The sequence below is a fragment of the Muntiacus reevesi genome, chromosome 15, assembly GCF_963930625.1.
Source record: "Muntiacus reevesi chromosome 15, mMunRee1.1, whole genome shotgun sequence".
Classification (NCBI taxonomy): Eukaryota; Metazoa; Chordata; class Mammalia; order Artiodactyla; family Cervidae; genus Muntiacus; species Muntiacus reevesi.
Genome location: NC_089263.1, coordinates 5,705,452 through 5,733,195, shown reverse-complemented (window position 1 = coordinate 5,733,195; position 27,744 = coordinate 5,705,452). Strand labels below are relative to the sequence as shown.

The 27,744-nt window shown below is 44.3% G+C and overlaps 1 protein-coding gene across 2 annotated transcripts in view; it reads right to left on the bottom strand.

Annotated features, from left to right (window-relative positions):
* Positions 1–27,744, bottom strand: part of ADAMTS17 (ADAM metallopeptidase with thrombospondin type 1 motif 17) — a 388,819-nt gene that overhangs the window by 70,585 nt on the left and 290,490 nt on the right. For both annotated transcript variants that reach the window (XM_065906211.1, XM_065906212.1), the window contains 3 exons: positions 13,794–13,874; positions 4,835–4,992; positions 1,563–1,722 (listed from right to left, as the gene is read on the bottom strand). In XM_065906211.1, the coding sequence (XP_065762283.1) occupies positions 1,563–1,722; positions 4,835–4,992; positions 13,794–13,874 (399 nt within the window). The remainder of the gene's footprint in view (positions 1–1,562; positions 1,723–4,834; positions 4,993–13,793; positions 13,875–27,744) is intronic.

Below are 27,744 nucleotides of genomic sequence, written 5' to 3'. Positions count from 1 at the left end.
ACATACTCCTTTTCCTATTTGGAACCAGTCTGTTGTTCCATGTCCAGTTCTAATTGTTGCTTCCTGACCTGCATACAGGTTTCTCAAGAGGCAGGTCAGGTGGCCTGGTATTCCCATCTCTTTCAGAATTTTCCATAGTTTATTGTGATCCACACAGTCAAAGACTTTGGCATAGTCAATAAAGCAGAAATAGATGTTTTTCTGGAACTCTCTTGCTTTTTCGATGATCCAGTGGACGTTGGCAATCTGATCTCCGGTTCCTCTTCCTTTTCTAAAACCAGCTTGACCATCTGGAAGTTCACGGTTCATGTATTGCTTTAGAGATGGTTAAAATGAATTGATATATAAAGTGCTTAGAACAGAACCTGGTAGGGGTTAATACTTTATGTTAGCTATATTATAATAAAAGATTAACAGAAAGTCAAGCACAACTATGTGGATCCTACACTACTCAGCTTGTCTTCTGGGGGATTTGTCATGGTAGGGCACTGAACTTGAGTGAGCATAGAAAGCGTAGAGATGCCTCAAGCCAGATTTTGGATTGGGCTGCAGGTCAGGGAGCTGGGAGTCATTGGTGCCATAAAAGGTTGTGATAGTGAGAACAGCAGAACAGCACCCCTTACCCCCAACCAGTGAAGCCTGCTAACTCTTGTCTTGGGGCCATGCTGAGTTTGCAGCAAGTTGGCTTGGAGGAAGTTTGATGCCACCAGCCCTGCAGGACCAGTGCCATGCCCACATCTCACCTGCCAGCCCACCCTCTGGATTGGCATTCCAGGGTCCAGGTCAACCTTCTGTCCTAACTCTGTCCATCAACATTTACCCAACTTGCATCCATCCCATGACCCTGCTCTGTGTCTCGTCAGGGTGCTGTTGGCTAAGAGTTCAGAATGCTTCCCTTCACTCCTCCTAAACAACACTATGACTATGATGTTCTTTGTTCATATTGATATTTATAGTATTTGAGTTTCCTCCTGCAGTGGGCAATGAGGGCTCATCATCCTTTTTTGGAGGTGAGGAAATTTAGATACAGAGAATACATCATCTGCTAATAAACGGAGGCAAATCATGAAGCCAGAACTCAGGCCCAGAGTGTCTCACTGGAGTTGGAGGGCTTTTCTTTCCATTATATTACTGCTGATTCCATGGGTTTCCATGTATTTCCAGTGGTGACTGTGGCAAAAAGGAAAGGGTATTTGAAGGTCAGAGACATCTTCTGGTGCCCTTTTACCAAGTGCACCTGGTGAAAGTCTGTTCTGTGCACTCCCAGGGTCACCTGTCACACTTGTGACATAGCTGCACATTAGCCAAACCTCCACCCTGATCAGCATCAAAGGCTGTAGGCAAAGCAGCCAGGTGGATGCAACTTCAGCCTGGAGGAGTTTGGAAGAAGACCCTGCCCACAGAAATTTGCAGCAGGATGCAGGTACATTCCACAGAAATACAAGTCACTTACATGGCCAGCCTTTCCCAGTCAATGTGCACGCGCCACGGAGTGCCCTGAATTCACTTCTCCCCTGTTTGGTAACACCCCACACCCAGTGAGCCCCAACCCTGCTGCTCACCTCCACCGCACTGCACACTGCACCCTTCCCAGCCGCTGTGGGTCCAGATGAACAAGGAGTCCTGGGGTTTTTCTGGTTCGCTTTGGTTTTCAGTGGTGTAGTTTACAGGAATGGTGTATTCATAATGAATTCCATAATTTTGGTCATGAAATAACAACACCTGCATCAGCAGCAAAAATAAAAGGCCACTGTGAGACAGAGCAAGAGCCCAAGGATTGCTGAGCTTGCAAGCCAAGCCGTGTTGTGGCTGTCTTCCCACCAGGGGTAGCCCATTCTTTTGGGGGGTTTCAAAACAGGTTCATTCCAGGGGCACTCCTTTATTTCAGTTTTGGTTTCCACAGATGCTCAACTTGGGGGCTGGAGCATATGTAAATCATTGGTACTCTTTTCCCCTGGAGAGAGGACTGGCTTAGATGAGGGATCTGGGGATAAGCCAGTCTGAGTGCTCTAACTGCACTTTACATGCTCCGTGTAATCACCCAGGAAACTGCCCTTGTGGGTGAGAAAGACACAAAGGCAATGCTTTTTCTAAACAGGCATCTGAACAAGTAGGGTGACTCCTCTGAAAATAAACGCCACTCTTCACTCTCCGAGCACCAGTCACTGCCATGGGTAAGGTAGGCTCCAGGTTAAACACAGCCCCTACAAGGGAACCTCGTGGATGCCTGTCAAGGATGCAGGAGCCTTCCTGTACCATGGGAGGTAGGATCATGATAAGGCCCACAGGGTGGCACAGGCCTGGCACAGGGCTTAAAGCTGGGGGTGAGGCGTGCGGGAGCCACGATCCTGCAGCTTGGGGACCCTGGGGTCTGAAATCCTAGCAAGTGGGCAGGTGGAGAGGCCTTCTCTTAGTTTGGTAATGCATTTGACAAGCCTTGTAAGCACAGGGGTGCTCTATTGGCTTTCTTTCTCTCTGTGTACTTAGTGGTGCAAAACAAGCTCTTTTGTGGGAGGTTCAAATGGCCTGGCTGTTGGTGGTACATCTTCAGCACAGGCTTGGAACTGGGTGGCACTCCTGGGTCTATGCAGCCAGCAACTTTGCTTCCAGGCTGGGGTTCTGGGAGAGCTGGTCAGTGGGAGTTGGAGGCAGAAGGTGCTCCATCTGACCTGAGGGAGGCCAGGTGGACAGTGTGCCAGACAACAGGAGTCGCTCTCCCACCCAAGCATCTCCCAGCCCTCCTAAGGCTGGAGTTGCAGGGTGGGGGTGGGGTGCTAAGAGCAGCCCAAACTGAATAAACATCCACTTCTCCAAGAAATAGACTTGCAGTAATACATTTGGAAAAATGCCTCCAGTTTAAAAAAAAAACTCTTTAAAAGAGATCTTTATTATCTCAGTATGGGAATAAGACTGGTGAATTGAGAATCCATATGAAACCAATTTCATGCAATTTTGTAGCCACGTATAATTTGTGTGTGCATGTACATAATTGGTTTCAAATGCGGGTCCCCGTGGCTCAATGGGTGCTCCTGACCTCGCAAGCAATGAGCACACCTCAGTTAGGGGACATTGGATTTCCCTTCAGAGGAAGACAGGCTCCTCTCATTTCTAGGTTTAAAAACTGGAAGTAACTAGCAATCATATATCAAGAGAGAAAAGTGATTAATGTTCAAGAAGGCAGGAACTTCAGCTGTGGCAGTTGTTGCATTCCCTGAGTTTTGTTTATCATGATCTGAATGAATCCAGGCTGTGCATTTGCTTTAATGGGCTGACAATTCACTCACAGTTTATGCAAGCTTTGGGGAAAGAAGGGAAATAGACCCATCTTGGTGTTTGCTAGAAAAGCAACTTCATGTGCTCACAGGTGATACTGCTATCTTGGGTTTTATCTTGTCTTTCACTTCCTCTTTTAGTCCCTCTGAATGACTGCTTTTAACTCAGGACAGGAGGACATGTTCCAGTGACTTAGTTTAGGAAACAATCTAATCATAGAGAAATGGCTTGGGTACAGGCTTTCCCAGTGGCTCAGCGGGTAAAGAATCTGCCTGCCATGCAGGCAACATGGCAGATGTGGATTCAACCCCTGGATCATGAAGATCCTCTGGAAGAGGAAATGGCAACCCACTCCAGCATTCTTGCCTGGAAAATCCCATGGACAGAGGAGCCTGGCGGGCTACAGTCCACGGAGTCGCAAGAGTCAGACACAACTGAGCGCATTAAGTGTGCACAGGCTCTTAGGTCCCCAAAATCAACTTTTAAGTGTATATCTGCAGTAGCTTTAGTGTGTGAATTTTTGCACTATGTCAGCCATGGGAACTAGCTTCCTTTGCTCTTATTGGAAATTGTAACAGGCTTAGGGCCATTGTGGGAGACATCTCTGCTCACTTGCAGAGCTGGTCTCCTCAGGAGATTCTTACTGAGAGGTGGCCTGGGAATCTCTCGGGTATCACCTAATCTTAAACAGATGCCAGCTGCCAGAAACCACAAATTAATGGGGATGATAAGAACTTTCAAGTAGAGACTTCGGGCGGCATGGAGGACAAACCGTGCTTTGATTACACACACACAAGCTGTCACAATTCCCATTCTTTGGAAGGAGACATGGAATCAATAATTATGAGCTATCAAAAGTTAGCCACAAGAACTCCTGAACCCTGAGAAGGCAATAGTGGCATTCTTTTCCCTGGAGATCTTTCATAGTCTTGAAAGGCAGTATAACTAAACATTTCAGTGATTTGCATGGGGTCCTTCCTGAGACAACACGTAAGACCAGAGTGCCCCGATCTGGCCCAACTCCACAGATTTCCTGAGACCATCTGGGGAGTAAATAGTCCAGTAGAATTTGTTTCTGTCTCAATTCCTGAAGGCTTGTTGCAAGCTGAGCCTGGAAAACCTGAGTGGTGTCGGTTTAGAAACAGAGTCAACAGTTTGTTTTCAAAAGGCAGTTTATGATGTAATTATACAAACCGTGGGGCAAATCTAAGCCACCTGATACTAAAACAGACTTTGAGTGGGACTGTCTGCTTAATGATGCCAGGTCTCCCCGGCGGCCACATGACTAAGCATTTCCATCCTGGAGGTGGTTCCTTTTGAAAAAGATGGGAGTTCTGCCAGTAAAAAGCCAAGGCAACATTTTGAGAGGGCAGCATTTTGAAGCATGTAGCGAAAAGGATTACACAAGGAAAAGACCAAGAGAGAGACTTGAGCAGCAGGTGGCCAGGTAAACCACCAAGAGCTAGGCATACCTCCTCCCACAGGGCCCCAGGGAAGAAGTCAACTGGTAGACCTCTCGGACCCAGCTGACTCAGGACAAATACAAACACACAGCAAATACCATCAGATGCAGCGGCATTTTGGTCGGTCCCTTGGCAGAAATTTTCTCCCACAGGCCCCTTCGAACGTAGCGGACGGTTGTGCCTGCAATCTGGAACTCTCCGGGGAGCTCTATCTTCCAGTCACTGTTGATGGATCTCTTACTGGAGTCCTTGAGAGCTAGAAAGAAAATGGAACACCACAGAATTGGGGGAGTCAGCCTGTCTTTAAAGGGAGTCAGCATGTCTTGAGGGGTGGGTCGGAGGTCTCATGCTCTGCCTCCACAGGGCAAAAGAGGGAGGCCTGCCGTGAGGGAAAGGTAGCTTTCTCTGAGAACAGAAGGCTGGCTCACGGGCAGAGAGCAGCTCCTGACCCCAGGTCCCTGAGTGAGAGCTGCCTCGACTCCTGCGCCTCAGAGCGTGGGCTGGTGTCTCAGAATCGGCTCACACAGAGGGGATGTCGGGAGGAGTGCCAGAGGATGCAGACAGCCACACGCAGCCCTATCGCATTTCTCTAGACTTACAGAGTAGGGGATTTTCTGCCGGATGAATGGATTCTATTTCCACATGTCCAAGTCTCCAAAACAGGTTTTGCAGCTTTAGTAAAATTCATTCATTTCACTCTTACCTACCCGAGGCTTTTTAGAGGGCAGCCTAACTGTAGTGTCCCTTAGGGATCTGATAGCCCCAGATGAGTGAAGTAGATGCTCCTTCAAGAAGCAAGTGTCCTTGTACTAAAGACGGGAGTCTCTCACCCTGAGTTGCTTACAGACAAACGTGGCAGTAAGTAAGCTGATACCACGTGAGTGCCAGGGCTGCGCCCACCCTCAGCTTCATGGCTTTTGCCAGGTTCACACTTTGCTCTCTCGAAGTGTGTTGGAACTGACATTCTGCTGGCTGGCCATAGCAAAGATTTGGTTTTCCATACAAGCCATGTATTTATTATCATCTGACTGCTCACCCGTAATTTCTTTGTTTTTTCCTCACTTAGGCTTTAGAGTCATGTGGTTCTCATGAGAGAGCATTCTACAGTGAAATTCTGGGCTTTTTTGGTTTGTTTTGCTTTGTTATTCAGGAAAGTAAACAACGATTATAGAACCTACTCTGACAAGAGAAGGTGGTAAATAAAAAGAGTCAATACCAAGTCTTTATGTTACTCAAAACACAAAACTCTCCATGCACCCCAAGTCCAATGCCACATTCTTTGCCAGCACCCCTGAACCCTGCGCAGTCCACAATCAGCGAAATCAGGTTCCCCACTCTTTGCTTATGAGGTCAGAAACAAAATGCCCACCAGCTTTGGATAATGAGAGTTGAAACCCACAAGTCATTTCAGTTAAGCCTGAGCCCACGAGCCCTGGACTGGGTTAGGACCTGATGGGCCCGACCCTGGTCAGGCCACAAGCAGCTGGGGGTGCTGCCCTCTGCTTCCTGGTCTGCAGGACACGGTGGTCCCGGCGGGCTCCCCTGCCCTGAGGGGGAGTTGCAGGCTCAGCACTCCGCCTCTACAGGAACCGCCAAGAGAAATCAAGGGGTCGGGGTAGGGCCGCCTCCTAGTAGGACAGCTTCCAGGAGGGGTCACACTCAGTGAGCGTGGCTGTGGATTACAGGACTCCAGGAACAGCTTTGAAAAGAGAAAGCTCCGCCACTTAGAACCCAATGTTTCCCTTCAAAGAATTCTACCCACTCTTGGGATTTCCTGGCTACTGGAAGGAAGCGAGTCTGTTGGGATACTCAATTTCTGCTCCTTTTTCTCTTCTTAGCCACCACTTGCAAGTCCCCATATAAAGGGCACATTCTCCATATGCTTTTACCCATTTGACCTTCCCAACAGCAGTCTAAGGTAAAGGATTACTGTCTTTTTTCTCACAGATGAGGAAATGGGGGCACAGGGAGGTTCAGTAACCTGCCTGAACTCACACAGCTATTGTCACGTGGAGATCTGAACCTAAACAGACCAAGGTCCCACATTCGTTAGGTTACACCACAAGCCTAGAGTTTTATGACAGATGCTGAAATGTGCAAATGTCATATTCTCCCAGAGAACACATTCCAACCTCAGATCGCTGTGATGCCTCACGTTCTACATATCCTCATAAAAACAACCAACTTTGTGGTTTTCCACAGCTTTCAGTGAACTACCAAGCTACAAGTACTTCCAGCCCAAGGGTGCATGGGTGTTCACTGCTCTTTCAATTCATCTGCAGGTTTGGACAATTGTTTTCTTACCTCTTTCTGAGGGCCTTGTAGCTGGTGCTGAAGACACAGCTCCTGCCCTGAGGAGCTCAGGGTCTGAAAGCGAGGTGGGCTAGATGACAGATGAACATGAGCCGCTGTGGAAGCTCTGAGACAGAGGCCAGTGCAGGGCTCAAGTGTGCGTGTGGGCAGAGACCGGGCTGGCCGGGGAAGGCCTTCTGGAGGGGGAGCCCAGAGCTGAGACGGCAGGAAAGGCAGGGAGCAGAGGCGGCCGGAGCGCCTGGCAGCTGGAATTTGCTCCCTGGCTCCCTGATAAGCTCAGTTTCTGTGCAAAGTCGGGGGGTGGAGAGGGAGGCACCCTGCCCATGCGGAGCAGCAAGAGGAGGTGGCAGAGAGAGGCCACAGAAGTGGAAGAGAGGGGAGGCTTACTGTCATTGTCACTGGGCTGGGGACGCTTGAGCGGCGGGTTGAGAATCAGAGATGAGCAGAGTGAGTTTCTGTGAAGCTGGGTGCTGACCACCGTCACTCTGGGGCCACCCCAGAGCCCCTTTCCCTCGCAGAGACCAGGCACATGGGGGCGGCCCGCCCCTCCCGTCTCAGCCCGCGCTCACGCCCCAGTCGGCTCCTGCACTCAATGCCCCCGGCCGGGCTGGCCGGGCTCCACTTTAGGGCTTCTATGGACATCTCATGTGTTGCTCCCTCATCTCTTTCCCTCCTTTTGCAAGTAACACCCCCTGGAGGAGCTTCTGGGGATGTGTTCTTCCCCAGTCATGAGGGGCTAATCCTAAACTCCTCACCTCCAGAAGCGGGTCTACCATCCAACTCTGGACAGGAAGAGTCGATTCTAACACTTTCATTCACCTTAGGAAGCAGCAGCTCTCTTTCCCAAAGTTGCCCAGAGACTCGATCTAAGTCTGAGTCTGCCAGTACGTGGCAAGAGGCCCTCAGATTACAGTCCACTGAGGCAGGACAGCAGTGCCAGGATACAGACATCATTTCCCATAGTTTTAAGCCCCTGTATCCAGCAGTACCTGAAGTCAGTACTCAAACTGAGAACTGGGTTTAGCTTTCACATGTCACATTTGGAAGTTGGTTTTTTATTTATTTTTTTAAAATTTTTAAAATTTTTTCATTTATTTTTATTAGTTGGAGGTTAATTACTTTACAATATTGTAGTGGGTTTTGCCATACATTGACATGAATCAGCCATGGATTTACATGTGTTTCCCATCCTGATCCCCCCTCCTGCCTCCCTCCCCATCCGATCCCTCTGGGTCTTCCCAGTGCACCAGCCCTGAGCACTTGTCTCATGCATGAGGTTGGTTTTTTAAAAACATTAACCATGATAGAAGCAGGGCAGGTTGAGAAAGAAAGTGACTAGTGTCGATTTCTAGAAGTCATGCTAGGATCCTTACTGATGTCAGCTTAGTACCCTCTGAGACTCAGGAAGGCACACTCCATCCAGGCCTTAAACTCTCTCCAGGACCCTGCCCTATCCGGCACTTGTTCAGGGTGTGGTGGCTCTGTCTTACTTGGCCTTGTTTCCAAGGTGCTTTAACAGGACTTACTGGATTATGAACTGAAAACCATGCCACCCTCGTGCCAAAAGGCAAGCATCGGGGAGGTCAAGAGTGGGAAGAACTGGAAAAAGTGGAGGAGGGCACAGCTGGAGCCAATTATAACCCATCCACAGAAACGCTGCACAGAGGTGTGGGAACTGCCTGGGGAAGCCCCATTTCTGTGGACAGAGGCGCCCACCATGGGTCCCACGAGGAACAGACAGAGCCTGTGGGTGCTGTGCACGCACAACCCTCTCACCACGAGGGCAGGATCCTGCGGGACGGTAGGGGTGAGGGGAGAAGACGTTTCTATAGGCGGTCCACAGGCTGGGAGGGGGAGGTCATAGGGGGTGAAAGCGGCCAGGGAAGGCAGAGGGCAAGCAGAGAGGCAGGCAGTGGCTCTCCCGGGATTCCAAAAGGGCCAGGAGCAGGAAGGGGAGGAACACGCCTGACGGCACAGTGCTGGGGACAGGTTCTCTGGGGAAAGCAGTCTAGACTTCCACTGCTTGTCACTACTCAAGCTGTAAAGGTGCCCCCATGGCAGATTTCAGTTAGCCATGTGAGCTCTGTGAATGCAGAGCTGGGAAGAGACGCAAACCATTAGCCTTCCCATCCACACCCTGCTTCTGGGCACTCTCACAACTTCTGAAGGCGCCTGTCTGGGCTTTGGAGGTCCTGGCCTGCTGAATCGGCAAAATCTCACTGTCACAGCTTCAGGGGGTGTGTGTATGGGGTGGCTCTCATGGCCCCAGAAAGAAGAAATTTTGCATGTCCAAGCTCTGCTGTGGCTGTCTGCACGGCAGCCGGAAGCTTCCAGAAATGCAGCCAATTTTACCACTGCCACTTGACCCCCTCATCTGAACACGGCAACCCTTTCTTGGGACAGTGGGCTGGTGATGACAAGCCTTCATGCATTTTGCATGGGAGGAAAACTCAGAGGCAGAATTACAAGGAGGAGGCCAGCAATTCCAAGAATCATGGGGATTGCTGCAAGCCCACTGACTCTGGGGTGAGTCATTTAGGCAGCAGGATCCAAAATATGCAGGCTGCTATGGTCCATACCGGAATTCTGAACTTCCTGCTAAAACTGGGTGTTAGCACCTGACATCCTTTCAGAAGAGTAAGACTGCAGCCTCAGCAAGTCTGCTGGAATGTCAAGATCTGAATATCACTGACAGTGGACAGGTTCTGTGTGGAGTTCAATGAGACTCCACGTGGGGAGTCACGTCAGCCCCAGAGAGGGCAGGCATGTGGGTTGCTCCTGGCCCGTCTGCAGAAGCCCCCCAGAGCGAGCTTCCCAGAGCAGGGTTTGCATGAGCCAGGGGAGTTGAAGCTCCAGGGCCCCTAATGGGGCCCTTTCCAAGGCTGTATACAAAATGCATTCTGTTCCTTAAAGAAGCCCTCCAAAATTAAATAAGTTTTGGGCTCCGGAAATTCCTGTTCCTCTCAATCCTTGGCATCAATGGCATTTGCAAGTCCCCTTCATCTGTAAGTATTTTGAGATGAATTTGCATTTGAAATTAGAATTTTTAGGCTGAGAAACTCAACAGGGGCTGTTATGTTGTTGCTCAGTCGCTCAGTGGTATCCGACTCTTTGTGACCCCATGGACTGCAGCACGCCAGGCCTCCCACAAATGCCCTGCTCTGTCAAGAAATAATGGAGTTAGGAACAAAGGGGATTCCAGAGCAACGTGATCCTATCCGTAATGTCAGAAGTTTGGATTTGCTGGAGAGGAGATTTTCACTTGCTGGTCCTGCCTCAGTCAGAAGCTGGATGTTTAAACCCTGCCCCAAGTGCAGCAGTACTTGCTTTTGTGTGTTTTGCTCAGGAGCTACTAGAAGCCTTTCAATAGCTGAAGAGACTTTTGCAGGATGAAGATGAGTACATGCTTTCCTCTGCTACCACGGCAGAGCCAAACCTCTTCAAAACGGCCCGAAGTGTGAGGTCACGTGGGGACCATCTATTTCCTTCCAGCCCTCCTGTCTCTGCAGACATTGACACGATGTCCCTGGACTTCCGGGCACCACGGGAGATCCTGAGCCTTTCCAGGGCCTGGGGAGGGGGCATTCCTGCTGGGATGGTTGGGCTCCTCTCTGGACTGCCTGGAGGCAGTCAGAGGAGGTCAGACCTTGTCCGCATGCCCGCTTCTCGCCCAGCACTGTGAAGAAGCCGGGCTCCTTTCTGTCTCTCTGCCTCCTGGATTCCACTGGAAGACTTGACCCACATTCAACCTACTTCTCATCCTGGCGTTGAGTCAGCTCCTTTTATTTCCACTCGGAGTTCTGCCAGCTCCCCTCTCAGCTATGGATGCAAGCTGCAGAGGCATTTCCTGTTCCAGGTGGTTTCGAGCAGAAAGCCAGGCAGCGTGGGTTGAAGGTAGGTGGGGTGAATTCTTCAGGAACTGCTCCCGCAAATGGGAGAGCAATTCAAAGTTACACAGGGTTGATATCCAAAGTACCCAGCCCTAGGTGGAAAAGAGGCTTGTCTGAACTAACTTTAGAAACATATCAAGCATGGACCACCTTCAGATTTCCTTTGTGTATACACCAAGCTTTGGAACACTGGAACTTCGATTTGCAGATAAGATAAGGCGGCAAAGTCTGGCTCCAACCTCCCAGGGCGGTCCAGTGCTTCTAGGGAGCTGAGAATTCATCCTGAGACATTGAACCTGTCTCCTCAGATGGACATGTGCTTCTCTGAAATCCACACATCAAAGCACTAGCAACGGGCAGGTTTAACAAGTTCTCCAGTGAAAAATCACCCCCACCCGATCTCTGGCTGTGACAGACACCTCCGTGAACTGCAGCAGGCCAAGCTGGAGAGGAGCTTGGATGAGCGGCTGAATCCCCAGAGCCCTGGTTTCCTCCTCAGTGAATGAGGCACAGCGATACTCCAGTATATTTGGGGGATCAGGGGTCAGGTCTTCAAAGCAGAGCAGAGCTCAATGATTGGGACACACGATGCCAGTGCCAGTGTTGTTATTGGAAGGTGTGGCCCTCGGCATCAGGGACAGAGAGGGACCACCATGAGAGCTGGCTCCCCCGGTGGCATCCACTAGGTGTTACTTGTTGGCCCTAACACAGGTTCCAGTGAAAAGTCATCGTCACTACAGGAATCAGATGCTGAGGGATCTGAAGGATTCTGACACACTTCTGTCTAGGCTTGTATCACACAGAAAAGCAGACATAAGGATCATGTTCCTGCTTTTACCAGATCCCTGGGGCTGGAGGAATGGTGCTGGGAAGTCTTAAGGGCAGACAGGAAGCTGAGGAGCTTACTTGCAGGGTACCTACTGGTGCTTTATGGAAGGACCAGGAAACCGACCTTGGAGTTGTGCCAGCACCTGAGATACTGGGGTCATGAGTTTTGAATAAGATAAAGGTCAAAGGTGATGTCAGATTCCCACAGGGGCCCAGTGCTTCTGGGGAGCAGAAACATCTCCAGGTAGGGGAGGGCCAATGGACCAGTTGGCAAGGCTAACTTTTGGCATGACACTGGGTGATGGGGCCTCAAAACAAATGCTGATAATGTTGACCAAATTTCTTTAGATGGGCAGAAAGAAGGGGCTGGTATTCTTCGAGAATTTAGTAAAAAGGCCGTCACTTTGAAAAAGCTGCTGAGAGCAGTGTAGGCCCTGTTTTGGAAAGCACTTACGGGCATCACTCTATTTATAAAGCAACAGCTGGGATGGCTGCAGAGGAGAGTGCCAGGCTGGACCAGACCAGCATGGGAAAAACCACAGGGCTGATGAAGACCCACGTGGATGCCAACCTGAGGGACAGCAGGCCCAGGCTGGCAGCAGGAAGGGCAATGTCCATTACGGCTTCCAGGACACGGGTGGACGGCGGCAGGTGAGAGAGTTGGGAGGGGCAGGCCTGTCTGGGACCCAGTAGGGACCCTCGGGAGCTGCCTGCCCAGAGCCTGGTGTAGGCACTTAGAAACAGGAGCTCCTGCGCCCACTCCCAAGTCAGGAGTGAGAGGGCTCTCTCTGTGTCTGTCAGTGGTTCGCAACTCCTTTATAGGATGGTGGTCTTCGCTTGCACCTGCCTGCTAGAGGTTTGGTCTGTGTCCGTCTCATCAGACTTTGGGTTTTTCAAGTGGAGACCATTTCAAAGAAAGACTTAGATACTTTTATATCTACAAAGAAAGGAATGTGGACAAAGCCATGTTTTTAAAAATCAGGATAAAGGTTGAAATAAAAGCGTTTCATTTTAGCCAAAATAGCTTAATTCTTAAGTTTGAAGCCAGAAAAAGATCATGTCTTACCCCAAAAAAATCTGAAACAGCACCTTGCCACACAGATGGGGAGACACAACATGAAGAGCTTGAGAGGGGTGCCTGGGTAGGAGGTGAGCAATCTCCAGTGCGAAATCCAGCCCAAGACAGGAAGGCAGGGGCAGGGCTGGGGGGACAGGGGCACAGCACGGCCCATCCCAGTGAACTCAGGGCGGAGGCAGGCCCTGCGCATGTCAGCTCAGCACTAGGACCACCCTGGTACTTTAGCACAAGCTGGAACTTTCGGGGACTCATGGAGAGCCTGAGAATTGAGTTTAGGACACACTCAGAGGATCTTCTGAGGCTAAGAAGGGGCTAAATGGAACAATCCCTGGGCTTTAAGCACAGTTCTGTCAGCTGTCAAAGGCAATGAAGAACAGTGTGGAATGCAACTTAATCCTACAGAAAGGTGAGCAATTATGTCCGACATCCATGGACTTGGCACTGGGAATTTGGGGCACACAGTACTTAGTGAAACCAGTGTTCTTTTGGGTTTTCATTAGATTCAGAGCAGTTATTCTTTTCCCAGATAAGGAGTCACCCCTAGAGCTATTGACAGCCTACAGGAGCTCCCAAAAGTTGGGGTGTGCACCCTCACTGCTCAGGCTCTGACTGCCTGAGCTCTCCTGGGCTTACTTTGGGGGACTTAGGCTACCCCAATTCCTCACAATTTCCTTCATTCACTGTTCCGTCACCTGCCTTCCTGTCCAAGGCTGGTGGCTCCTGTTCACCCCTCCCCTCATCCGCCTTGGGGTTGCCAAGGTGGATGCACTTCAGCCAAATACGACAGAACTGCTTGGTACATGCTGATTACTCACTACACCTAAAGTATGAGTTAAAATCAACGGCCTGAGAGCACCGTGTCAGCATTTTGCTGAGCCAAATGAGCAGCTTGATTGTCCAAATCAATGTTCAGAACATACACTATGAGTCAAACCATTTTTGTTTTACCCAGAAAACTGTGGGCAGGTTTATCCTCCACCACACGAATCCTTCGAGCTCCAGCTGGAATGATGGCAGCTTCAATATAACCTGTAGTGACAGATAACACACAGGTGAACCAACACACCTCTACCCACCATTAGAGGCTCATAGCACCCCCCACCAAAACCCACTGCTCTGCCCCCATGGTGACCTCAGAGCGCTGAGAAATCAAGCTAGCCAACTAATTACAAGCGTTCTTCTATGGCCAGAATTCCTGGCTGCCCAAATTCCAGAGAGCACCATTTGCACGTGTTATGAGTGGAACTAGGTCCCTCACACCCCCAAATTCATATGATGAAGTCCCCAGGACCTCAGAATGTGACCCTGTTTGAAAACAGGGCTGTTGCAGATGTAATTAGTTAAGACGAGGTCACACTGGAGCAAGGTGGGCCCCCAGTCCTATATGACTGGTGCAATTATAACCAGAGGAAGACTGGACACAGACATGTACACAAGGAGAATTCTGTGTAATCATGAAGCGGAGATCAAGATGATGGCTCTTGATCATCAAGACTGCCAGCAAAACACCAGAAGCAAGAGAGAGGCATGAGACAGATTCTTTCCCACCTTCGTGAGAAACCAACACTGCCGACAATTGATCTCAGACTGCTAGCCCCCAAACTGAGACAGTGTGTGCCTCCCGTTTATGCCTCCCTGTGGACGGTACTTGCTTGCAGCAGCCCCAGTACACCAGGAGCCTGGAGGTCTGTGTGAAGAGCACCGCCCTGGAGCACGGGTGCTAAAAGTCCCCGGCCACATCATCTACTGGGTTCCTTCCATCTTTGCTGTACTCTGTCCCTGGTTCTATGGGATGACGGCAGAAGCTGGGCTACTTGCCCTATGGCAAACCACCACCTTATCACTGGGTATCATCTCCTGCTTCCACTGCCCTTTGGACTTTGCTGCAGCCACTGCAGTGTATACTTTTGTCCACTTCCCTGAGTATTTCCAAGTATAATGGGGTCCTCAGAGGCCAGGGCCTTCTGCCCACGCTCTGACCCCACACACGTCCAGCATGGCAGGTGGTTAGTGAAGTTCTGGAAGGAAATAACTGAGGCTGCCAGGGAGGAAGTCAGGGGCTGGCTAAAGCCTGGTTAACTGGGCAACCGCGTCAATTAATGAGCCCAACATAATAGCGAGATTCTGAAATGTAGGCTGGTAATCACTTGGTTTTGGTTTACATTCGGGTTTTAGACAAAGGTAATATACATTTGCTTCAGCAATTTAGATGATAATCCCAAATTAGATGATAAATCCTACCTCTGTGGTTCCCAAATGTGATCATCAGAATCAGCCATGGAGTTTTAAAAATGAGAAATTTCTGGGCCCAAGTATGTAGAGATTATGGAAATATCTATTTTGAGGAGTTTATTTTCTCATTTTCTCATAGTAAACATGGCTCAATTTTCATTATAAATATAGTATGTGATAATTCAAACCAACAAGAGGGGAAAACTAAAAACAAACTATACTACATTGAAAATTACCCTTATTTTTGGTGACCAGCCTTTTAATGCATATTAATGCAACTTTTAATGCATATAAACATATGCATGTCATTTTATGCCAAAAGAATACTGTATATAGTTTTAAAAGATCAGGGACAACTTTAAAATAATTAAAAGCTTTGTTTGGCAATGTGTACCCAAAGTGCAAAATTTTAAAGTTATAAAAGGATACAGTAGAAAGTATATTGATACTATAAGATAGTAGATTGGTCAAAGATTCCTATACAAATGCAAATGAACTTTTTGACCATCTCAGTATATCCTATAGTTGGCTGTCTTTCTAACACTTATCATTTATAATAATTGGTGTATTTTAGCTGGGTTTCTATGTTGCTAACTGAAATGTGCCCGAATAATAGTTTTGTTTCTTCCTTTCTGATCTTTATCCCTTGGATTTCTTCTCCTTTCACCATTCTGGCTGGAACTTACAAAACCACACTGTAGGTCACATGAGATAGTGACATCCTTGTTTTATTCATGAAGTTGGAGGAAGGGAGTTTTCCCACTGAAAATGATGTCAGCAGTGCGAATGTGATAGGCATCATTTGTCAGGTTAGGGAAGTCCTCTTTTCCCCTTGTTGACAAGAGTTTTTGTTATGAAGAGGTATTGAAGTTAATCAAGTGCTTTTTTGCGTCTAGTGAGATCATCCTACTCTTTTTCTGCCAAACAATACAAAGACCTCAGAGCGGTTTAATGGCAGTCACGCGTCACAGGGTTAACATGGTGTGTGGGGCAGTATCTTAGCTCTGGTTTCCCTCATCCATCCATCTTAGTTCATTGTTATCTCTTTTTTATTCTGATGTTTTCTTGTAAACCTTTAATTGTATTTACACTTCTAATACACGACTTATCAGCTGTAAACTATTTTAATCTCTGGATATTAAAAGATGAGGAAATCAGCCTAATACACTGCCCTTCACTCTCTTACACTGCTCTTCAATACTTACTGAATCACTTCTACACTGTTAATTTACATTTATCTTTTGTACTCTAAGATAATTCCTGCAGTTGTTTTAGTCCTAAAAACTAATTTAATGTTCACTATGTGTCCTTTTTTCAGTTTTTCCAATAAATTCTTGCTTGCCTCAAGTTTGTTCTGAGATGGACTCAAAGAAAATTATAGCTTCTGAATTGTAATATAGTAAAATATACTATATATACATATATATATGTATGTTGTTGTTAAGTTGCTAAGCCATGTCCAAGTCTTTTGTGATCCTGTGGACTGCAGCCCGCCTGGCTCCTTTGTCCATGGGATGTCCCAGGTGGCTCAGTGGTAAAGAGTCTGCCTGAAATTCAGGAGATGCAGTTTCGATTCCTGGGTTGTGAAGATCTCTGGAGAATAGTTCCTTCTGCCATTGATTATATATATATAATCAATTTGTTAGTGTTCTTTCTTCAGGGATACCAATTACTTATGTTTGACCCCCTTTTTCTTCCAGAATGCTCATTCAGTTTCTTACCCTTCTGACTCTTTATTTCCATTTTTCTTTGCTCATTTTTCCCAGTCTTGTCCATGCTTCTCACTGTGTTCTCAGCAGTGTCCCTTTCCTTTGAATCCATGCAGATGTGCTTTCTGTAATGGGCTCATTTTCTTCCTCTGCCCTTTTCCTCAGCTGAGTCTCATTTCATTTCCCTCTGTTGCTTCACTGGTTGTTCCTTGAGCTCTCATGTCTTACCAGTGAGTTCTTCTTTCACTGAGGCTATTACTTAATCAGTTTCTGGAATCTACAGCAATAATGTTTGACGATAATTTTCAGCTTCTCCTTGGTAATATTTTGCTGGTGAGTTTTTTTTTTTCTTTACACCGGTCATTTGTTCTTGTCCCTTTCCTCCTTTTCCCACTGCAGTATATCTGTGCTGATCCTATACTAAATCTCTTTCTAAATTTATTACCAATTTTTAGCTGACACAGTTTTAATCATACCCACTACTTCTATGTTTGTGTGGTAATAGTAGGACTGTGTTGTGGGCTAACAGAAGTTTCCTTTACCTTACAGTAAAATTTGTTAAGACATGGGTTTATATGTATCAGTGAGTTAGTTTTTATGTTTGTAAACATTTATGTATTTTAAACTTACAGAAATATACATGTATATTTCCCCATTATAAAAATTTTAATACAGGTAAATCCCATTCCAATCCCCTGTGGGAAGTGCCACTATCAGTCTGATGTATATTCATTCAGATATTTTATTGCTTATACCAATGTCTACACAAATATAAATATGAATATATCACACAGTATATGTTTTATTTGTCTATATTTTATGTGTTAGGAAAAGCATTATGAGTATTGTATTACAGCACATTTTTTAAAGAAAAGCAGGCTATGTCTTCCATCCATGTATGTATAGCTCTCCTTATTTTTCATTTAAATTGCAATGTAGCTTATGCAACTACTCCCCTACTGATTTAGATTATTTAAAAATTGTCATTTAGGACTTTCAGGTTATTTCAAAATTGTAACTTTTAGAAAATATGCTATATCATATAAGAATATGCACACAAGACCCCTCAATGAAATACTAGCAACCTATTTCAACAACATAAAAAGAGATTATATGCCATGGTCAAAGATAATTTATCCTAGGAATTCAAGGTTGGTTCAACATATAAAAATCAACCAATGTAATTTATCTGAAAAAGGACAAAACACTTTTTCATTTCAATGGATACGGAGAAAGTATTTGGCAAAATTAATACTATTCCATGATGAAAATACTTAACAAACTAGGAATAAAAGGAAACTTCCTCAGCCTGATAAAGAGCATTTATAAAAACCCCACAGCTAACATCAAACTTAATGGTAAAATATTTAACGGTTTCCCTTTAAGATCAGGAAGAAGAAAAGTATGTTCAGGAAATGCTCTTGCCATTTCTATTCAACACTGTACTAAAAGTTCTCTCTCTGTCAATTAGGCAAGAAAAAGATTTTCAAAAGGCATCCAAATTGGAAAGGAAGAAGTAAAATTATCTCTATCTGCAGATTTCAAGACTTTATATATAGAAAAATACTAGGGAAGCCATTAAAATCTGACAGAATAGGTTCAGCTGGTTGCAAGATATGAGATCAATATACAAAAATTAACTGTATCTGTATTCATTAGGGTTAAACATTTCCAAATGAAATTAAGAAAACCATTCGACTTAATATCAAAAAGAATAAAACACTTAGGAATAAATTTAATAAAATATGCACAAGATATCTACACCAAAGACTACAGAAACCTTGTTGAAAGATATTAAAGAAAATATAAATAAATGGATTGACACTACATGTTCATGGGTCAGAAGACTTAACATTGTTAAGGTGGGGATACCTAAAAATTGATGTACAGATTAAATGAAATCCTTACCAAAATTCCAACTTTTGTTTTTTTTTGGCCAAAAATGACAAGGTGATTCTCAAATTCATATGCAAATGCAAGGGATCCAGAATAGCCAAACCAATATTTAAAAAGAATAAAGTTGGAGGACTGACACTTCTTGTTTCAAAGTTCTAGTCAGCTCCTGTAATCAGGACAACATGGTACTAGCATAAGGACAAATATTTCAGTGAAATACAACTGAGACTCTAGAAATAAGTCCCTTATTGATTTCTTAAAACAAAGATGCCAAGAATATTCAATGGAGAAAGAATATTATTTTCAACAGTGTTGGGATGACTGTATATCTACATACAAAGGAATAAAGAGGGACTTGTACCTCAAACTGTACATAAAAACCTAACTAAAATTGGTCATAGACCTAAATCTTAGAGCTAAAACTATAAAATTCCTAGAAGAAAACATTGAAAGAAATCTTTGTACCCTTGGATTAGGCACTAGCTTTTTAGATAGCAAAGTGAAACTGTACAAGTCCCTGCATTCTTGTCTTTTGAAATACAACGCTGACTCAAGAGTTAATGACTGGGAAATGTGAAGATGCAAAACCGAAGAAAGGCTGTTGGGCTAGGGAACTGGTAACAATTCAGACTATAATTCTGCCACATGGCAGAATCACCGAACTCCCACTTCCCTGAATGACACAGATAAAGGCTCGACACAGATTCCTAAGTTGTCTGGGAAACAGACCCCCTCCAGATGAAAACTGCTTACCATAAGAACACAGACTCTAGACTGGTTGAAACCAGAAAACTGATGATGCTTGAAACTTCACCCTGATGCCAACCAATCCAAGAACTGTCCACAAGCTGATCATGCCCTGTTCCTTGAACACTGAAAAACTTCTCACTACCCACTCCAGAGTGGGTCATACAGTCTTGAGGGCAGTAGCCCACTGTGGCCCCCTTTGCCTGGCAAAGCAATAAAATCCACTCTTTTCTACTTCATCCAAAACTCTGGGTCTGCATTTCTATTCAGCACCAGTGAAAAGAGGCTGAGTTTTGGCAACAAATGCACAAGCAACAGAAGGAGAAAAAGAAAATGGATCATATTAAAATTTTAAACTTTGTGCTTCAAAGGATACAATCAAGAAAGTGAAAAGGCAAACTCATACACTGGGAGAAAACATGTGCAAATCATTTTGATAAAAGAACTATGTGCAGAGTATATAAAGAAATCTTTCGACTCAATAATAAAGTGGCAAATAATGCAATTTAAAAATGGGCAAAGGATTTTAACAGACATTTCTCCAAAGAAGATGCAAGAATGGCCAAAAGGCACATGAAAAGAGTCTCAGCATCATTAGTAATTAAAGAAATACAAATCAAAACAACAATGTGATACCACTTCATATCTACTAGGATACCTATAATAAAAATGATAAACAATAACAAGTGCTGGAGAGAATGTGGAGAATTTGAACCCCTCACTTACTGCTGGTAGGAATGTAAAATGGTACAGGAATATTGGAGAAGAGTTTGATAGTTCCTCAAAACAGGAAAAATAGAATTACCATACTACCTACCAATTCTACTCCTATGTATTATATACCCAAGAAGAATGAAAAATATGTCCATACAAAAACTTATACACAAATGTTTATATCAGCATTATTCATTATAACCAAAAAAGCAGAAAAAACTCAAATGTCCACCAAGTAATGAATGTATTTTTACATTCACATTTTAAAATATGAAATCCATTTTTAAAATGGGTATGATGTAGCAAAAAAATATGAAACACTGATAGATGATACAATATGGAAGAAACTTGAAAATGCTATACTAAATTACTAAGGCCAGTCACAAAGATCACATATTGTATGATGCCATTTATATGAAATGTCCAGAACAGACAAATAGACACAGAAAGTAGCTGCCTAGGGCTGGGGTAGGAGGAGGGAGATGGGGACTGAATGCTAATGGGTGTGGGGTTTCTTTCTGGGATGATTTTGGTCATGGCTGAAGAACACCGAGCATTTACTAAAGCCTTTGAATTGTATACCTTAAATGGATGAATTTTATGGTATGTGAATTAAACCTCTGCAAAAGCACTAAGAAAGCATAAACTGCAATGAACAGCTCTGCATGTCTTTCTATGCATATATATAATGTCGCACACACCAGTTGTGAGCATTGCTGGGTCAAACATACCTGCAGTTCAGTTCAGCTTAGTCGCTCAGTCATGCCCGACTCTTTGTGACCCCATGGACTGCAGCAATGCCAGGCTTCCCTGTCCATCACCAACTTCTGGAGTTTACTCAAATTCATGTCTACTGAGTCACTGATGCCATCCAACTATTTCATCCTCTGTGGTCCCCTTCTCCTCCTGCCTTCAATCTTTCCCAGCATCAGGGTCTGTTCAAATGAGTCAGTTCTTTACATCAGGTGGCCAAAGTATTGGAGTTTCACCTTCAGCATCAGTCCTTCCAATGAACACCCAGGACTGATCTCCTTTAGGATGGACTGGTTGGATCTCCTTGCAGTCCAAGGGACTCTCAGGTGTCTTCTCCAACACCACAGTTCAAAAGCATCAATTCTTCGGTGCTCAGCTTTCTTCACAGTCCAACTGTCACATCCATACATGACCACTGGAAAAACCATAGCTTTGACTAGAGGGACCTTTGTTGGCAAAGTAATGTCTCAGCTTTTTAATAAGCTGTCTAGGCTGGTCATACTTTTCTTCCAAGGAGCAAGTGTCTTTAGATTTCATGGCTGCAGTCACCATCTTCAGTGATTTTGGAGTCCCAAAAATAAAGTCTCTTACTGTTTCTACTTTTTCCCCATCTATTTGCCACGAAGTGATGGGACCGGATGTCATGATCTTAGTTTTCTGAATGTTGCGTTTTAAGCCAGCTTTTTCACCTTCCTCTTTCACTTTCATCAAGAGGCTCTTTAGTTCTTCTTCATTTTCTGCCATAAGGGTGGCGTCATCTGCATATCTGAGGTTATTGATATTTCTCCCGGCAATCTTGATTCCAGCTTGTGCTTCTTCCAGCCGAGCGCTTCTCATGATGTACTCTGCATATAAGTTAAATAAGCAGGGTGACAATATACAGCCTTCATGTACTCCTTTTCCTATTTGGAACAGTGTGTTGTTTCATGTCCAGTTCTAACTGTTCCCTCCTGACCTGCATACAGGTTTCTCAGGAGGCAGGTCAGGTGGTCTGCTTTTCCCATCTCTTTAAGAATTTTCCAGTTTGTTGTGATCCACACAGTCAAAACTTTGGCATAGTCAATAAAGCAGAAGTAGATGTTTTTTCTGGAACTCTCTTGCTTTTTCTATGATCTAACGGATATTGGCAATTTGATCTCTGGTTCCTCTGCCTTTTCTAAATCCAGCTTGAATATCTGGAAGTTCATGGTTCACGTATTGCTGAAGCCTGGCTTGGAGAATTTTCAGCATGACTTTGCTAGCATGTGAGATGAGTGCAATTGTGCAGCAGTTTGAGGATTCTTTGGCATCGCCTTTCTTTGGGATTGGAATGAAAACTGACCTTTTCCAGTCCTATGGCCACTGCTGCATTTTTCAAATTTGCTGGCATATTGAGTGCAGCACTTTCACAGCATCATCTTTTAGGATATGAAATAGCTCAACTGGAATTTCATCACCTCCACTAACTTTGTTTGTAGTGATGCTTCCCAAGGGCCACTTGACTTCACATTTCAGGATGTCTGGCTCTAGTTGAGTGATCACACCATTGTGATTATCTGGGTCATGAAGATCTCTTTTGTATAGTTCTGTGTATTCTTGCCACCTTTTCTTAATATCTTCTGCTTCTGTTAGGTCCATACTGCTTCTGTCCTTTATTGTGCCCATCTTTGCATGAAATGTTACCTTGGTATCTCTAATTTTCTTGACGGGATCTCTAGTCTTTCCCATTCTATTGTTTTCCTCTATTTCTTTGCATTGATCACTGAGGAAGGCTTTCTTCTCTCTCCTTGCTGTTCTTTGGAACTCTGCATTCAAATGGGTAAACCTTTCCTTTTCTCCTTTGCCTTTCACTTCTCTTCCTTTCTCAGCTATCTGTAAGTCCTCCTCAGACAACCATTTTGCTCTTTTGCATTTCTTTTTCTTGGGGATGTCCTTCATCATGGCTTCCTGAACAATGTCACACACCTCCATCCATAGTTCTTCAGGCTCTCTGTCTATCAGATCTAATCCCTTGAATCTATTTGTCACTTCCACTGTATAATTGTAAGGGATTTGATTTAGGTCATACCAGAATGGTCTAGTGGTTTTCCCTACCTTCTTCAGTTTAAGTCTGAATTTGGCAATAAGGAGTTCATGATCTGATCTACAGTCAGCTCCAAGTCTTGTTTTTGCTGACTGTATAGAGCTTCTCCATCTTTGGCTGCAAAGAATATAATCAATCTGATTTTGCTGTTGACCATCTGGTGATGTCCATGTGTAGAGTCTTCTCTTGTGTTGTTGGAAGAGGGTGTTTGCTATGACCAGTGCGTTCTCTTGCAAAACTCTATTAGCCTTTGCTCTGCTTCATTCTGTACTCCAAGTCCAAATTTGACTGTTACTCCAGGTATCTCTTGACTTCCTACTTTTGCATTCCAGTCCCCTATAATGAAAAGGACATCTTTTTTGGGTGTTATTTCTAGAAGGTCTTGTAGGTCTTCACTGAACCGCTGAACTGTTCAACCGTTCAACATACATGCAAATTGAGTATCTGTTCAACATACATGCAAATTGAGTATTTCTTAAGTAAAAGTTACTGCTTTGTGTTAAGTCCTAGGGCTGTTTCCAAGAAGTCAGCTTTAGAAAAAGAAGCTTGTTTTCTAATTGCGCATTAGAGTGACGATGACATCATTTCTGCCATGGGAAGTGTAAATATTGACTTTTTCTACAGATCAAAAATGATCAGATAGTGACAGTTTTAGCCTAAAACTAAAACTAACCAAACCTAGAATGTCTTGACTCACCTGCATTCTATTCAACACTGCTGCTGCTACTAAGTCACGTCAGTTGTTTCCGACTCTGTGCGACCCCATAGACGGCAGCCCACCAGGCTCCTCCATCCATGAGATTTCCCAGGCAAGAGCACTGGAGTGGGTTGCCATTGCCTTCTCCATATTCAACACAGAGGTCAATAATAAATCTGTCTACTGAAAAAATATACATGCAGCTTAAATGTTAAATGTACATTAAATTGCTCTCCATAATGGCTTAACTGATATAGAAGTTAGCCAATTCTATAGGAGAATACATGTTGGTTCACATGTTTAGATACTTGATATGATCAATCCTCTTGATATTTGTTAGTCTAAGATGTGAAAAAGTATGATATAATAGATATAATTCGAATTTCCCTCATTATCATTGTGGCTCTGCATCTTAGCATATACTTATTGGTCATTTGTATTTACTCTTCAGTTAACTACCTTATTCAAAAGTGTTGTCCATTCTCCTACTGGCTTGTTGTTTTTATTTGAAAAGCAAGATCCTTGAAAATATATTTTATATCTATTAATGTGTATTTAATATATTTTGGACTGAAACTCTTACTAGACTTGCATACATTTTTTTCTATCTGTCATTTATCATTTCTTTATGTATGGTGCTTTTTATTTCAAGGTTTTAATTTGATAGTCATAGTTTTAATAATTGAGATCTCCCTTTTATTTTCTGATTGCTTTTTCTCCTGGCACTCTGTACTGGTTTTATGAGTAAAATCACTTCTCAAATATTTCTAAGAATAGTTATTAGAGATCTGGAACTTCTATTATTTGAGTTATCTTGTTTTTCACATTTCCGTTATCTTGGTCTCTCCCATTTGTTGCAGACTCTTCTGAGAAGGATGCCACAGATGAGTCGCCTCTACATACAGTAACCTCCTTATCTGCAGTGTAACTTTCTGTAGTTTTAGCTACCTGCAGTTAATTGTAGTCTAAAAATATTAAATGGAAAATTCCAGAAATAACAATAAGTTTAAAATTGCATGCCATTTGACTAACGTGATGAAATCTCACGCAGTCCACTCCATCCTCCCCAGAATGTGAATCATCCCTTTGTTAACTGTAACCTGCCTACTAGTCACTTAGTAACCATCTCTTATCAGATTGACTATTGCGGTTTCACAACAGTCAAATGTTATTTTACTTTATAATGGCCCCAAGGCACCAGAGTAGTGATGCTGGCAATTTGCATGTGCCAAAGAGAAGCTGTAAAGTTCTGAAGTGAAAAGGTGGAAGTTCTAGACTTAACCAAAAAAGGGAAAAAAAATCATATGGTTAGGTTGCTAAGATCTATGGTAAGAATGACTCTTCCATTTATAAAACTGTGCACAAGGTAAAATGAAATTTGCTGTCACATCTCAAACTGCAAAAGTTTACGGCCACAGTGCATGCTAAGTGCTTAAGATGGAAAAGGCATTTAATTTGTACAGTAAGATATTTTGAGAGAGAAAGACCACATTTACATAGTTTGTATTCCAGGATAGTGTTGTAATTGTTCTATTTTATTATTAGTAATTATTAATCTCTTACTGTGCCTAATTTATATATTGGACTTAACCTCAGGTTGTGTATTTGTAGGGGAAAAAAGCATAGTATTGGGATGACCAAAAAATTCATTTGGGTTTTTCCATAAGACATTCTGTAGAAACCTGAAGGAACTTTTTGGCCAACGCAATATATATAGGACCCCATATCATTTATGCTTTCAGTCATCCACTGGGGGTGTTGAAAGGTACCCCCTGGGGATAAGGGGGTCTACTGTACATGGATGGTGTTTGCTGTTTATCAGGACTGGATTTCAGTTAGGGGCTAGGAAATGATGTCACGTGCTGGCAACCAAAATACCAGAAGGCAGAGAAGTTCAATATAGGTGCTGTGTCACGGGGCTGACCACCAAACATTGCCAGGTCTCTCTCCGGAATCATGGTAGGAATGCATTTCCTTGACCTCTTAGAATTATGTGACCATGTAACTTATTTTGACCCTTAAAATGTGAGTGACAGTCGTGTGTGTAACAGTATCAGGACCTGCTCTGCCGTGTTCCCTCTTTCCTCCAAGGTAACTGCAGCAGTGTGTGTTTTGCTTGTTTGCTTATTTACTAGATCTAAACCAAATCTATTTATTCTGATCCAAACAACATATGAACATCCACTTGATACAAGCTTGCTCTCCCTAGACCTTTTAATAAGTTCCTGCTCATTCCCTTTAAGGTGATCATGAGAAGCCAAGGAGATAAACCTGTGTTCAACCAGCCATCCTAGAGGGAAAGTTTAGTGGAGTCCTTGAGTCTTGATAGCAAATATTTTGGCATTGTTACTAAAGATCCAGTCTTGGATGCCTACAAATAAATGTTTGATGCTTAGGAAGACTTCACAGATGCTAACATAGTCCAGTATGAGTTGTCTACTTCTTGTGCCCTAATCCTCCCTGATTCCCAGGAAGGATGACTTCTTGAACCAGGTGGGGGTATGGTCCTCCAGGTGATCCTCTCCAACCACCTCTCACTTATGGGCAGCAGCACAACTTGCAGGCACAGCCCCTCCACTTTTCAGTCCTTTCAATGTGGTGGTGTTGTATAGTCGCTGAGTTGAGTCTGACTCTTTGGGACCCCATAGACTGTAGACAACCAGGCCCCTCTGTCCATGGGATTTCCCAGGCAAGAATACTGGAGTGGGTTGCCATTTCTTCCCCAGGAGATCTTCTCAATCCAGGGATCGAACCCACGCCTCCTGCATTCTTTACCACTGAGCCTCATAGTATGAGGCAAGGTTTTTCTTTTATTAAAAACAGTTTTTGCTTCAGTAATACAAAAAGAAAACATCTTTGAGGATCACAGAAATGGATTTTATATCACAAATCTCTCTTAGAGAAAAGTATTCCTTCTTGAGGAGTTTGAAGACTCACTGGATTCCAGGCATCGAAGATAGTGAAGTGTCAAAAATGAACAAAAAATTGTTCAGGGTTGGTGGTGATTAAAACCTTTTTTGGAGAAATTTCCATTTAAATCATTAAACTGACCTGGTAACAGGATCTCCGAAAATTGCTGTTGTTACATGGACTTTTCCTATTTTGCGCCTAACAAATCTTGGTATTAGTATCACCAGCAGAACCAAAGGCAACAGGACATATTTGCTGAGGTCCAAATCAGGTAAATTTTTACATTCCACAGCAAGGGGCATCTGCATATGTGTGCTCACCATGCCTATTTTTAAACTTAGATTTGGCACATGTAGCAACACTGAAAAGGCACCTGTTTCCTCTTCTTTCTTAAGCACCCTAGTGGGCAGGGGCTGATGGGGAGTAAAGAGCTCAAGGCAGACACACAACGCAGTTGTGTCTGAATAAAGGTAATCCCTGCATAATGGGGCAGGACATTGCTGTGCTTGGGCTCTGCTAACCTTTCTTTCTAAGATGAGCTTCTCTGCTCATGACATGGAGTAATGAAACAATGAAAGAGGAAATCCCTGAAGTGAAAAGCAGGGCCTCTGTCCACAAATCAAGGAAACCATCTCTCATGCACTGTCCCCGACAAAGCCCAAAGCCCATCCCAAGGTTGGCATGAAGAGTGATCAGCAAGGGAAAGAGTCCCATCACCAAGTCCCAAAGCACCTTGTCATCCCTCATACTAGATGTCCCCCCTATGCAGATGCCAGATATCACTCTGTTGATGGCATGAAAGGGGGTGGGGGGTGGTTTACTCCAGGAATTCACAAGATAGAGTCACACTCTAGGGAAGACAGCAAGACTATCTTTAAAATAATTTTCCATTCTAGTCTCTGCCATTAAGCAGGAGAAATCCAGTTAGAGGGACACAATTTGGTGTCATTAGGAAGCCATGGATAAAAGTTAATACTGTTGCCATTATTCTAGGAGAACATATAATTTTTGCCATAAGGACAAGTAGTCAGGAGGAACTTCAAAATGATGTTGACCTTAAAATGATGTTGATCTTAAACCTGCCTCAAATTTTCTGAATAATTAATATCACCAGGCTATAAGCATATTTCCCTGCAAAATACCTTTTGTCTGAACTTCACATGTAGATGATTTAGATCC